At 34.8% G+C, this 14,931-nt stretch overlaps 2 protein-coding genes across 2 annotated transcripts; one reads left to right on the top strand and one right to left on the bottom strand.

Moving 5' to 3' along the window:
- Nucleotides 1-313: 313 nt before the first annotated feature.
- On the top strand, nucleotides 314-5,011 carry LOC104246668 (ATP-dependent Clp protease proteolytic subunit-related protein 2, chloroplastic). The gene is made up of 9 exons (XM_009802533.2): nucleotides 314-466; nucleotides 571-614; nucleotides 708-780; nucleotides 2,649-2,769; nucleotides 2,879-3,016; nucleotides 3,152-3,268; nucleotides 4,198-4,266; nucleotides 4,344-4,439; nucleotides 4,679-5,011. The coding sequence occupies exons 1-9, from the start codon at nucleotides 393-395 to the stop codon at nucleotides 4,814-4,816; spliced, it is 870 nt and encodes a 289-aa protein (XP_009800835.1). The 5' UTR covers nucleotides 314-392; the 3' UTR covers nucleotides 4,817-5,011.
- Nucleotides 5,012-5,674: 663 nt separating this feature from the next.
- LOC104246669 (AT-hook motif nuclear-localized protein 1-like) lies at nucleotides 5,675-10,254 on the bottom strand. Its single transcript, XM_009802534.2, has 5 exons — nucleotides 9,584-10,254; nucleotides 8,038-8,105; nucleotides 7,377-7,508; nucleotides 6,431-6,592; nucleotides 5,675-6,257 (listed from the first exon to the last, which is right to left on the bottom strand). The coding sequence occupies exons 1-5, from the start codon at nucleotides 9,969-9,971 to the stop codon at nucleotides 6,015-6,017; spliced, it is 993 nt and encodes a 330-aa protein (XP_009800836.1). The 5' UTR covers nucleotides 9,972-10,254; the 3' UTR covers nucleotides 5,675-6,014.
- Nucleotides 10,255-14,931: the final 4,677 nt, after the last annotated feature.

Genomic DNA, 14,931 nt, shown 5'->3' on the forward strand with positions numbered 1-14,931 from the left:
ATCATACCCTCTATAAACATTTAAGAAAATCAAACTATTAGAGCAAAATATATAAATTTTATTCTTTATTTAATGAGCAACTAGTACATCCTTACACCTTTTCTTCACTTTTTGTGAAAAAAATATATTTTATTTTTAAAGGAAAAGAACACAACAAAAGGGGAAAAAGATAAAACGCTACCGATTCTCTTAGAACAACCCAAAAACAGTTCCTCCCAAACTTCAAATATTAGTACTAGAGCTAGAACAAAGCAGAAGAAAGAGAAAGTGTGTAGTAATGGGTCAAATATTTATCCGGGTCGGGTACCCTTTCCTATCCAAAACAACCAGCTATTTTAAGTTTGACAAACCGAATTTCATACACTCTCCCTTCTTCCTTCACCAGAGCATCAATGGCAGTCACTCTTCCGACCACTTCTTCCTCGTATCTAAACTCGAGAACTAGACTCCCTCAGCCTTCTTTAAGGTACCATTTTCCCCTTTTCTCAATTCAATTCAGTTTTCTTATTTTCCACTATGTAAATATCAACAAAGTTAACATTTTTTTTCTTCTTCTTACGTTGTTTTCAGCTGTGCCAGCAAAGTTTTTGTCGGATTAAGAGTCCAATCTCCAAGTATGTTTTATTAAATCATTGTTATTTTATATTTTGCTTTCTTCTTGTTTTAATTGGATAACTGTTTGTTTCTTGGCTTTTTTGTTAAAGCAGATTCTTTTGGGATTGCAACGCCTAATGTTAATGTTGAATTTCACAATAGAGTTTACAGAAGTATTGAGTCCGGGTAATCTTGACCTTCTTATTTACTGGGTGACTTTCACCCAAAAAAGTTCTTGTCTTGAATAATATTGTGTTGCTCTTATATATGACCTAGTATATATAGAGTATATGCAGGGAAGAACTAGCTTGAGGAAGGAGGTTAAATTGAATCTCCTTTGTTGAAAAATTATTGCGCAAATAGGCAAAAACTAGTTTTTCTGTTTATATATAAGCTGTTGAATCTCCTTAATATAACAGAAAGTTCTAGTAAAGTGGCATAGGGGGGTTTAAAAATTGTTTTAGGTCATAGGTTCAAATCCCAGGTAATACATTTTTGAATCACCTTTTGTAAATTTCTGGATCTGGCACTGGATATATGCCGAATTTCACAATACAGCTTACAGAAGTATTGAATCCAGGTAATCTTGTTCTTTTAATAAGTAATAACTGGGCGACTTTTGCACCCAAAAAGTTATTTGTCTTGGATAATGTTGTGTTGCTTTTATACATAACTTAGTTTATATAGAGTACATGGTCTATAAGGGTGGATTGATGACAGAGGTGAAGCTACAGTGGTGCCTACGGGTTCGGTAGAGCCCAGTAGCTTCAGCCCAGACCCTATACTTTTATAATAAAATCTACTTAATATGTATAAATAATTTATCTAGAACTCAGTAAGCTGCCTTTTCTAGAATAAGAAATCCAAATCAATCCATGAATTCAACATCCTAGCTCTGCCTCTAAAGAGGACTTAGACTGGTGGGTTGATTCTCTTAACAAATACCAATTCTAATGGATTTTTCGACATGAGCATATAAAGTCGGACTAAAGGCAGTGGATTCGGACGAACCTATTGCTTATATACTGGGCCTACAGTTTTAGCATGTCGTGAGAATTGTAGAGGATGTTGAATTTAGAGATGAATGGCCATCGTAGTTCTGATAATTTAAGTTAATATATTGGGCTTGGAACTGTATATGTTGGTTCTGTACAGAAAATCTATTTTAGAAAATAGCATATCCTTTTTTCTTTCTTCCTTCTGCCCACGCCTATGCATATATTTTCTTTTAGTTCCTCGCCATCGCATACGGCTTTAGAGCATATTTTCTGTGGGAAAGGAGGATTGTGCTGGCTAATCTAATGGGTTTGAAGAGGGAAAAAGGCTAATTTTCTGTTGTAAAGTATGAGCATTTTTGTTTCGTTCATGTTCATATTGGACCCCAGCTACTAACAAAAAATGCCTTACAGACAAGTTGCAACGGCCTAGTGCCCAGAAAACAAGGAACTGGGACGACCTATATGATTTGACGATTAATGAAATTCCCTAATAACAACCTAGTGTGTAGAATTTGACTCAAACTTGTGCTGAGCTATTCTTCCCTTTGCTGAGCTTTGTTTAATCTCTGCACTTTCTTGCTGCTGTCTTGTTAATCTCACACTCAAGCCTTCAGATTTCTCAGCCTTGTTTTCTCTTTCAAGTTTGTGAGTTTATGCTTACATTGCCTCCATCTTTAAATTCTGTCTATCAGGAACTAATATCTAGTATTAAGTCAGTATATTTTATGTAGTATCAAATATCAAATCTTTCCACAGTTTAAATCAGAACATTTAAACTACTTTATCCAAACACACTCACACAAAAAAAAAATGATGTCACCAAATCTCAATGAGGTGTAGCACTTACCTCATTTTGATAGTCACTAACAAGCCTGTGCCTTGAATGTTCTCCTATTCTTAATTATACTATTATTTATCGTTTATTTCTGAGTACATCCCATCTTTTATTGATTAAAATCTCCATTTTCCTTTGGATAGAATTTTTTTATATTTTTTCTCGAGTTTCATTTGGCTGCTGCTTGTGTTTGTAACCTAACCTAGAGTTCATACTTCCAGAACTAGAAACAGTAAACCAACACGTGCACGAGTTTCCATGATGCCCATTGGGACACCAAGGGTGCCCTACAGAAATCCAACTGAGGGAACGTGGCAGTGGGTTGATTTGTGGAATGCTCTTGTAAGTAACATGTTTTCAGTTTCGAAGTACCTTTGTTTCTCCTTTGGCTAATTGGATTAATAATCAATACTTTTGATCTGGGAAAATATCACTGAATTCTTTGATGCAGTACCGTGAACGTGTTATTTTCATCGGACAACACATAGATGAAGAATTTAGCAACCAGATATTGGCAACAATGCTGTACCTTGACAGTATTGATGATTCCAAGAAGCTCTACCTGTATATCAATGGCCCTGGCGGTGATGTGAGTTCTTTACTAATTTTACTTTGTAGTCAAAGTTTCCTCTTTTATTAGAAACACCTCTTTTTTCTTCTTAATTTTGTGCTCAGACTGCTTTCTTTCTTCTTGTTATTTGCTTAATGTTACTTCTATTTACAGCTAACTCCGAGCATGGCCATCTACGACACAATGCAAAGTCTGAAAAGTGCTGTTGGCACCCACTGTGTGGGCTATGCCTACAATCTTGCCGGTTTTCTTCTTGCTGCTGGAGAAAAGGTACCGTAGTTCTCTCCTAGTGATAAAATGTGGGGAAAAAAAAACTTGTGCTTATCGACAATGTCTTGCTTAGACTAGCTTTCGGAGTTGTTGCGCCTGATTATTTTATGCAAAGATGGGATTGATTTGTCTGGATATATTGGCGAGTTTCGTATTTTGTTATTTCTTTCTGCAGCATTTGGCATGAAAAGAAATTTGCCAGTATCAGCCACTTGTGATGGCATCCCAAAGAACTGTATTTTATAAGAGTTCATTTTATCTTATTTTAACCTAGAGATTTATTTGCCTGATTATGAGTTGGTCTTGTCTCTCTCCAAAGGCCTCCATCTAGAGTTGTGATCCTATATACTAATGTGCAGTCAAACCTCGGAATTATTGGGGTTGGGGTTGAACCGAAATTTGAGGGTCAAGTTATGGAACCTGTCGTACATCCTTGTTCAGTGTTATGCTTCTCTACTGAGGCTGTACCACCTGGTTATCTATTGGAGCATCATAAAATGGTGTACTGAACAAGGAACTGCCAATAGTTGTTTCCTGTGGGGCTAGCCAAGATCCATGTCCAAAGTTAGCCTAACAGTCACTTCTCATTGGGACTATAATCACTTCGGTGTCAGTTCGACAACCTTCCATACTTGACAGTGGGAATTTATCCCATTTGGTTGCACCCTTTTGTTATGAAAACTATTAATGCAAAGACCACAAACAATGAGATATAGATAAACATGTTTAATTATCTCTTCTTATTTTAGAAGATGATATAATAGTGGCAAACACTCTTGGGAAAAAGTTCTCCAGGATTCTTTGTTTTGGCCAGTTTCTTTTGTTAGTGATGTGATTGTGCCTCCTGTTGTAAAGATGATAAAGACCTTATTTTACTGTGGAAAGGCAACTAATGCTCAATGTTAATTTTACAAATTTCCATTGTGAAGGGCAATCGATTTGCGATGCCTCTTTCAAGGATTGCACTACAATCTCCTGCTGGAGCTGCACGTGGACAGGTTTGTCTCCTCGACATTTTGGAAGGAAATGATGATTTTTCCGAGACTACATACTTATTCATTTTCATATTTGGCAGGCTGATGATATCCGTAATGAAGCAGATGAACTTCTCAGAATTAGAGATTACCTTTTCAAGGAGTTGGCTGAGAAGACAGGCCAGCCTGTTGAAAAGGTATATATTGCCCTCATCTGAATTTAAATATGTTCTTTTAAGGTATATAAAGTATACCCCCTCAAACTATGATTCAAAATGAGTCTCCACCTAAAAGTATTAGTTGCAATAGTTAATCACCTTGCCTTATTGCCTTTATATGGACTCTCGTTACATATTGGGCAAGGTGTGATGAGTAAATTTGATCTCTGCATATCAAAAGTATTGAGCATTGTAACTTCATCTATTGAAATATGCAGGTTCACAAGGATTTAAGTCGGATGAAGCGATTCAATGCTCAAGAAGCTCTTGAATATGGTCTTATAGACCGTATAGTTAGGCCTCCCCGTATTAAGGCGGATGCTCCACGAAAGGATACCACAGCAGGTCTTGGTTAGTCCATATGCCTTGTAAACGGAATGGCTGATAGTGGTTGTACGACTTGCAGTCTTATTTTGCGATTTTTTAGTTCAACCTACATGTGTACTCTTTTGATTTACTTATTTAGAAAAAAAATTCTTTCTACATGGAAATTGACAATACTAGTTCCCTTTGTTTAATGTTATGAATGCAAGAAATGCATTAATAGTTGATATGTCTACAAAGATAAGTATTTCTCTTTCTGTTAGATTCCCTTTTCTGATTATCAATCAAGTAGCCCTCTGGGTGCATATGTTTTGGTATTTTTGACCAATGTTTTGGTATTTTTGACCAATTTTTATGTTAGGATCTACTATAATTCTCTAAAACACCAAATTGAAACTTTTGATCCGCAAAAGAATAGGAACCATCCGTCGGTAACCATATTATCCATGACTTCTTGAATATGATTACTTTTGGGAGAATTCCTAATCTCCCAAACTTGGGAAACCCTCAATTTGAGGCTTTACAAATATGAAAGTTAAACTCATTGGTTATCCTTAACATTGGTTATTCATTTTCTAAATGGATAATATGGTTCTTATCCATATTTGACCCGTTTTTAAAAAGTTTATTATCCAACCCATTTTTTAGTGGATAATATGAGTGGTTAACTGTTTTCTTTTAACCATTTTGCCACCACTAATTGACGCCATTATACGCCTTTTCCAACTACTTTTTTTTTTGGTATAAAATCTGAGATATATATAAAATTATAGACACAAACATGTTTTAACTTTATCTACATTAACCTCTAAGAGCCTTTTCTGTCAGCTGCTTTCTTAAGGACATTGTTAGTATATGGAGCATATGTGGATGGATTGGGGATTTGGATAGATATAAAAATCGAGTAACAATAAAAATGGTCCAAAGTACAAATGTACCACGAAATGAAGAGGATTAATATGCCTGTTAAAACTAGACATAAACCCTTAACTAAGATGGATTCATTTCATGGAATCCATCATACATATGTAATTCTACAGCCAAATACCAGAATAAGAAAGGCTAACTAGAGAACTAGCTCGGATTACTGCACAGACCTAAAAATGGAAATTGACATGCTGGCCCAAGTTTACACACAAACAGCAAATAGACGGGAGGAAGATCAAGGGGAATTTTGTAAATGACATGCAGTCCTTGTGGTTTACAGTAAAAATCCATTCAAATTTCAGCTTATGCAGGTAGAGTAGTTACATTTATTTCAGCTGGCTTATTCCTCGAATCGGGGGCCAAAGCTGACCAATTATCTGCACGGAACGAAGAGGAAGTTGGCACAGTTTGTTTTACTGAAGAGTGATAAGGATGGTCTTCCATCTCTGTGGTCGGTAGAGGAACAGCAGCGACAATGGAATCCGATTTGTTTTTCTTGGTCCTCTGTTCATGCTGGTCTCCAGCAAGAAAGCTGCCAACGACAATCTGTTTAACAGCAGCAAAGTTAGAAGGCCCAATGTCATCATTCGAACAACTAAGTTGTATGATAGGTAATTTGCTAAAGTTGGTGGAATATCCAAGACACTGCTTTTGTTTGTCAAACAAGCATAAATTCACTTTCGTGTAAACAAAACAACTAAGTTTAGGCAGATCACTACCTGCACAGGACTGGCAGCTACTAACAGACCGGCAACTCCACCCCCAACAACACGTCCGTCAGGACTTGCTAGAGAAACACTCATTCCACCAGATCTGTTTCTCATTCCTCCAGTCTCTGATGGCATAAATGATCCAGTCAAAGACAGTATCTCAAACCGACCCTAAAGGAACAACGAAAGGGGAAGGTTATACATAACTGCCTACCATTAACAACATATATGTACAGAGAATGCCTAGCATCAATTTCAATACAACGAAGGCTTTAGCTTCAGATGTCAAAATATGAGTCTGTTTCATCGAGAATTCATGTGTCATCTATACTCCTAAGCACTAACACAAGGGTTTTAAGAAGTTCAGATGACACAGATATACATGAATCGTACAAGACATATGCTCCAATACTATAGTGCCGGAGAGCAGTTAAGAAGGGTAATGGATGGTGTACTCGTTAAGATTTCAAAAGAATCAGCAATACAACTGCTAGTTTGTGTACTCGTTAAGATTTACATCTTATTCTACCAGATGAGAAATCAGTTCTGAGCAGTGTACTCATTAAGGTTTGAGTTCTTCCATGACACTACTTAGAGTGAAACACTAGTAGCCTCAATGTATCTCTGTCACTTGAACTAGTGCGAATTAAGATCAGTAATTCTGGACTAAGATCTTGTTTATTTCAATAACGAAGAGAACTAAGCTCTTCACAAGTAACTAACCAGTAACCAGAAGAGACATGCCACATATAAGGGAATATTAACACTCCTAAATTTGGCAGGACGCAAAAGTGTAGAGTCCGAAATCTATTTGATTACAGAAATAGGTACCAGAAGAAGATAATAATTTCACATTTAGAAGCAATGATTAGAAGCTTATAGCACTTCAAATATGACATCAATAAACATGAATAAGAATATTAGCCATAGCAAGAGAGAAAACTAGTTGCAGCACCTCATACGTCAATGTGCCACCAGAGGAATCTGGCTGACGAAGTGTAACGCTTGAAATTACACCATTTGCTGAAAGAATGCATATTGCTCTAGGCCCTTGTTGAGAGAATGATATAACCTTCATGGTGACATCCTAAAGGAAATCGAAAGCACAATTAGCAATGCACGTTCAGTTCAATATATATAATGGTCATTTATACATGCTTATGTCTATGTTTACAATGAGAAAATCCTGCTAACTTATGGAATTTACCAAAAAAAGAATATTTTCTTCAAATATGTACTAAATACAGCAAACATCCCCCTCTTTTTTTTTTTTTTTTTTTGGGGGGGGGGGGGGGAGGGGGATTAAATTATGGTCTCCATCTGCTTATACAAAACATTGCATGCACCATGTATAGTTCCAAATTTAGAAATTTCTGATTTAGCATGTGTCATCAAGTTTTCACAGGATGAGGTACAAAGTATTACCAAGATAATAGGCTGTACCAGACTACCAATAATATAAACTGGTAAAAACTGCAAGGCGCACAAACAGAAAGAAAATTGGCTGTGATCACATATGTTATGCGAGCAACATACCACCTTATATATGCAGATTTAACATTTAAGTCATTGTAAAGAAAATACTTCCATATGTACCAGCTTCAGCTAAGATTTACCTCTCCAGTATTTACAGTAATAATATGAGGTGTAAAATTGGCACCAACAGAGCACGAAACCCATTCACCTACAGAAAGTAATTCAATTATCAGTAATTTGAAATAAACCTTTAACATAAACCATTAAACTACAAAAGCATATTTCATGTTCAGTGTGTAAACAAAACTGAGTTGGGATCGTTTTTCGTTCTTCTTCCGAATACGAAATTCTGGTATATGGCCTGAAACTTCATCACACAAAAAATCACGAATCATGTGTTATAAACCGACTCCAACTATATCCATATAAATAACTACAGACGTATTTTCTGACAAGTCACAAATAACAAGTGATTATTACAGAAGTCTAGAATAGTACCTCCACCCTCCTCCAAAAGGAAAAGGAAAAATAAAGTAGAAATGCTCAGTTAATTGTATCGTGAAGTTATAAGGAGACACCTAATGGCATCCCCCCCCCCCAAAAAAAAAGAAAAAAAAGAAAAAAAAGAAAACCAATCCCAACTACCAATAAATGAGGGACCAAAGAAGAGGAAAAACACTTCAATGCACATATACAACCAGACTCAAAGAAGAAAAAAGAACAAAATGAAACAGGAAAAAGGGTTGCGGATCAAAGTAACAATGGCACTTACTATGAAAAATAACAGGGAAAACCGCATAGAAACATGGGAGGACAATTAGAGTTAAATTTCCAGGTGTATACACATGCATGTTTAGTACGACGATCCATTTATTTGGGGAGGCTAAAGAAAGCGCAAAATATGACAGAAGCCTCAGCTTAAGGAACTCCAAAAATTTTAGGGAATTATAGTCCAATTGGGAAGTAAAAAGTAGCTCAACAGTTAGGTGACATCAAAGATTCTGTTCTTTTTTAACAAGGTAAACATCAAAGATGCTGTTAACAAAACTCCTTTCCCATAGAAGCAGCAGATCATAGAGTTCAGATTCACACTACTTGTTATTTATTACTCCTTCGGAGACCATATCTGGAAATACAGGAAAATAATTTCCTCCGCAAAACTCCTACCAAAAGGTTGAAAATTGCCACAATGACATCCTATAAGCTTAAGATTCTCCAATTGCAGACCAACCGAAAAATAACACCTGACATTCAGAGCTGCCCATTCACATCAACATCATAGTTAAGGCATCTATTAACATGTCCCACATCTACACTATTTTCCCATAACTTCACAAAACCACACACTTTTCCGGGCGCATCTCTATTATTCCACTAAGTATATATTACCTTCCACCAGCACAAGTATCGAATTACTCAATAAAACTAAGGCAAATGAAAACAAATCATATACTAGTTTTTTTTTTTTTTGCCTTTGCCGAGATTTGAATCCCCGATATCCAATGATTTTCGTCCTACTACATTGACCACGACGTCACATCCTTTCGGTACAAACCACGACACCAAACACTAATTAACTCAACTAAGCAAACAGATCTATAGAATAGGACCAATTAATTAATCAACATGCATGTGAAAAAAGATTAGAACTTTAAACAAACAACACAAAAAAGTCGTTATCTTTACCTGGAGTGGCTAAATCAACTTTAGGTTGATGATGATGGGGTTTAATAGTACTAACTAACCCAACAGGCCGGACTTTACCCCGTTTCTCCGACGAAAAATCAATCACCGGCGACGGCGCAGATGATGAAATTGGCTTTGGAGATAAAACATTATTACTACTAGTTACATTTACAGACCCATCAGGTGCATATTTTCTTGGTCTACCTCTCTTCTTCTTCACATTAACATTAACATGAGCTGCTGCTGCTGCTGCTGTTGTTGTAACTGCTGCTTGTGTTGTTGTACTAATAATCTGCTGCTGCTGAGGATTAGGATTATTATCAGTGGTCCTTGCTGCCACATGGTAATCTGATGGTGCATCTGATCCCACTACTGTAACTCCCTCCATATTCCCCCCAAAAAGAAAATATTACACAAAAAATTTCCTTTCTTCAAAAGAAAAAGGCAGAAATTTTGAGAGGTAAAAGCTCAAAAATAGAAAAACAAATGAAGCTTAATCACTGCTAATTTTGAAGTATTACCAGAGCTTAGCAAGAAAACAGAGTAAGATTAAACTGGCAAATAGCTCAGAGTACTGTTCATTCTTCTTTTTTTCCTTGGAAATTTTAAGGAGAGAACAAAGCAGGATTTTTTTTCTTGAAAAATTTAAGGATTAAAAAATGAAAAATGTGGAAAAGATTTAATTTTTTGGCTTGGGAAGTGTTGAGAGAAAATATGAAAAATGGAGTTTTTGAGAAGTTAAAAAAAAAAAAAAAAGTAAATTGGGTTCTTGACTTTCCTCAGTTTGTCTGAATCGTAATTAAAGGAAAATAATAATGACGAAAAAAGAGATTAATTAAGTATTAAACTCACTAAATAAAGAAGTTAATTAATAATTGATTATAGAAAGGATGGAACTTATGTATTTTGTTTAAGAAAATGGTTTGGAGTCCGGTTGGGAAAAAAATATTCTGATAAAGAGAAAATTGTGGTTGGAAAAGGTGAAATTAGGTTACAAGGCATGAAGACAGCCATCACTTTCTTTTACAAAAACAATGAAAAGAAATAATATAAAAAAATAGAAATGAAAAATAATAAAAGTATATACTCTAACATATACGTGACATAAACATTACATCTTATTATTTCATTATTAGTCTTATCAATAATTAATGTATGCTTTTCTTGGTAGTGAATACAGACAAAAAGGTACAAACATGAATGTAAAAAGATAAGAAATAGGAGGAAAATGTAATTTTGCCTTTACTTTATTATTTTTTAATTTCTTTTTTAATATCTGTTCTTTTCTTTTTACCTCATCCAAAGTAAACTATTTTCCTAGTTTAGTTGAATTGCCATATTAATCTTTACAACTACAACATGCTCTTTTGCTGTTAGTAGAAGTCACTGCAAAAACTAACTTACGAATGATATTTACATTAAATTATACTTTAATAAACTTATCATATTAAGTGGAGTAATAAGTAATGCAAAATATACGTGTAATATATTTAGTCATTTAGTGTAAATGCATTAAAATATTTTTTTTACCTTAATTAGTTACCTTTATTTTTCTGACTTCCTAAGGGAAGGGGGGGGGGGGAATATGAACTTTTCTATTATTTTACTCCTTAAAAAAACATCAATGGAATACGAAACACGAACATGATAAATTGACATTGTATAGCCGCTTTTAAAATAATAATCGAAATATATATAATTTTTGCATATTTTTGTATATATATACAAAAAATATAGTATAAATTTATACACTTTTGAAGCTACCGGATATAAATAGTTTCGGCGGCAGACTAAAAGTGATTTGTGCCCTAAAAATATTCAAACTGCAGTGTCCATTTGAACATCTATTCCTTAATTTTTTTTTGAAATAATATTTACCAATTTTTGCAAAAATTATTATAATCTATACTTTTTGACAATTTGGAATATTAAAGAAATCTTCTTAAGTAAAATCATTTGACTCCTTAAATTTTGCAACGAGTCAAATTACGTCACATAGATTAAAAAATATGAATTTTTTAATAATAATATCGTATAAGATGAGAAAAACTAAATTTTTTATTTTAGTTTTTCTGGTTTGATCTTTTTCCTCTTAAAGAATTTCTTTACAATGATTGAAGTAGAACAGCGTGGGCATATCTTTGGAGTGTCAAATTAGGGTTTAGCATTCTCACCCAATATAATGGATATGACATTTTAGCAAAGCAATGCTCCCAACTTATACCAAAAACCTTTTTTCTTCATTCGAATGTGTATATGTAATAGCTGCAGCTAAATTGTTTAGATATTTCCAAGTTGCTCTTTTTCATTTGTTTTTGAACTCTAATTATGATTTTCTTATTTTTGAAAAAAATGGAAAGTTTCCACTGTTGCGAAATCAGGTGAACAATAATATTAAGAGCCCGTTTGAATTGGCTTTAAAAAAATGATTTTTCAGCAGAAATAGCCTTTAAGCCAAAAAATAAAATAAGTTGGTATTGCCGAGCTTACCCAACTTATTATTTTTGGCTCGTTTTAAACAATTTTTAACTTATTTTAAGTATTTTTTGACTTTGCCAAACACAAAAAAAGCTTTAAAAAACCAACTTAAAAGTCAATTCAAACACACTCTAAATAATTTGAAATAACTTGTTTCTCACCGAAAGGGAAGGTTTAGATTGTTGTGAAACCAAGATGGATAATAATATATTTAATTTCCAATTTTGTTTGTTAGTATAATAGAATATATTAAAAGCAATTTACGATATTTATGCTCCCTATTTATTTTAAGGGAGAAATTTGGCCTTTAGTGGACCACAAAAGTTGACCAAGGCAAAGGAAACACACAAAAAGATGTAATATTAAGAACCATATTAGAGGGAGAATTTTTTTCATATAGATTACTAATTAACATTATGATAATAACATATTCTTTTTCAAAATTATTAGGCGTTTGTTTAATAGTTTCTGGTGAGTGGATGTAAAATTATGTAAGCTACTGCCCCTTCCTCTGATTATTCAAAAGAAAATGTACATTTACAGGTGTGAAAGCCCATATTTTAATTGTTTTTTTTTTTTTTTGGTGTTCTTTTTTGGGTTATTGAACTTTGGCTTAAAGTTTCTGCAAATTCCACATCATGGTTGCAAGTGGAAGGGAATAAATAATTACTTGACAAGGTATTCTGATAACTTTGATTACAACCTACTTTTTTCCAAAAAATTAATTAAATACTTAATTAGTACTTTGATTACCACTTTGCAAATTGGCATTCCTGTACCTCCACTATAAATATTTAAATTATACTATTCATATTGTACACCATTTTATTGATACTTCATAATTATTATCCCAATAACTATCGAGCTCCCTTTTTCTAAAAGCGAAATCGGGTCATGATATTTGGGAGGACAACTCGTTCCTCTTGGGAATTTGGATTTTTGGGTTGAAGAGTCGCCACCTAATGATTAAAGTGCATTAGGACACTAAAGAAGAGTTCGAGTGGAAAAACCAGAGTTCGGGTAAGGGCTAGAAATTATCTCGAGGGGAAGGTGTTAGGCACCCCCCAAGATCCACTAGTGTGGTTCCTGGCCATGTTACAATTGTGACTTTAACTAACAAGTAAGCAAATAAAGGTCTCAAAAAGAAATGGATTTACACATAATGTTGCAAGTAAATTGAAAGTTTGAAGAAAGATAAAGAAAACAGAAATCTTAAGCAAATAGTCTGGACAGCTAAAAAAGGGATAATAAGTAAAGGGGAAGGGGTCCTAGGTTTACAAACAATATGGATCACATCAATGCAATACCCGACAATCACTCCTCAGAAGAGGAGTCGCATGTGGTATTAACGCACGGGCCATCATGTCCATATCTATCCGTTAAGGTATTAAACGCGGAATAGTGTCGTTACTTATTGCATGCTATTACCTGTCCCGATCCTATCAGTCCCGAAGGCATTTGAGAACTACTAGTCCTAAAGGGAGGGAGGTTGAGGCTTTTCAGAGTTTTAAAAGGACAAAATTCTAATGCGACAAACAAAACACATAAGTAAGTAGGGGGAAACAAATAGCAGTTTAAGGGCTCAAACAAGCCTCCCCACTTAAAGGAGCAAATTATTTAGCATGACTTCAAATACTGGTTATAGTCTGAATTAAATTTAAAGCGTTAGAATATGCTGCTTCATCACATATTTCTCAGATGAGGAGTCCGAATTAGGCCTTGTCTGGTTGCAATTTATTAAAACTGACATAGTTAAACAATTACCTACTGCTTACCTAGGTGGAAGTATACTGATTTTAAAGAAGGGTTACTGATTTTAGAACCAATTAAATTCTGCCGATATTAGACAAACATTACTACTGATTTTAGACTTATAGATAAAATAGACGAATCAGATTCAGACGACTGCTCCTATATGCATGATTCCTAAGCGTCATTGATTTTAAAACGATTATGTAAGTGCAGGAGCCCTACAGGCATGGTATCTAGAATGAAGTTGATTATTATTAAACCTATGATTGTTTGTCTAACGACATATGAATATGCAGAAATGCAGAAACAAAACTATAGTCATGATTTCTATATGCAGAAACTTATAGGCATGGTTTCCAATGCAGTAATGAAACAACTTATATGCAAGATTTCTACGTGTAATGCATAACTTATAGGCAGGATTTCTAAATGCCTAAGTGCAGAAACTTATACATGATTTCTATATGCAGAAACTTATAGGCATGGTTTCTAATGTAATAATGAGACGACTTATAGGCAGGAGTACTACATGATATGTATAAATGCAGAATTTGTAATTAGAAATCCCTATGAGCATGCTGTCTACCCATATGCATACATAAATGACCCTCCCCTATTTCACTAGAACCTCATAGTTATTACAAATTATTACAGACCCGAATGAATAAAAAAAAGTATATCAGAACTTCCAACTACAACGAAACAGCCTAATTCAGACTCAAGGTTTAACAATATGAGATAAACCAACTTCCAGGATCCGTTTTCCAAAAAGCCTTTCTCTTATTTGGGATGTGTCAAAGTTCTCGAGAGTCTCAAAGGGACTCAGGGCAGTGCTTACACCCCAAACACATTGAAGAATTAGATTATAGTGCAGTGTGGAAGAGTCAGCCCTCAAATTTCCAAGTTTAGGGGGAACTCAGGGTCCCAAAGCATGACTCATAAGAGGGGGACAGAACTTAGAATCTAAGAGTAAGTGTATGTACATAGAGGGGGATTAGGGAAGGCCATGGCAGACTGGTGGTCATGCCCAGCAATTTAAGAGTGCTGGCACACCCTGACCAGCCTGTCAGCCAAAATTGAGAGTTAGGATCCATTGAGGATCAGGTTTGGACCTGGGC

Source organism: Nicotiana sylvestris, chromosome 8, assembly GCF_000393655.2.
Source record: "Nicotiana sylvestris chromosome 8, ASM39365v2, whole genome shotgun sequence".
In the NCBI taxonomy this organism is placed as follows: domain Eukaryota; kingdom Viridiplantae; phylum Streptophyta; class Magnoliopsida; order Solanales; family Solanaceae; genus Nicotiana; species Nicotiana sylvestris.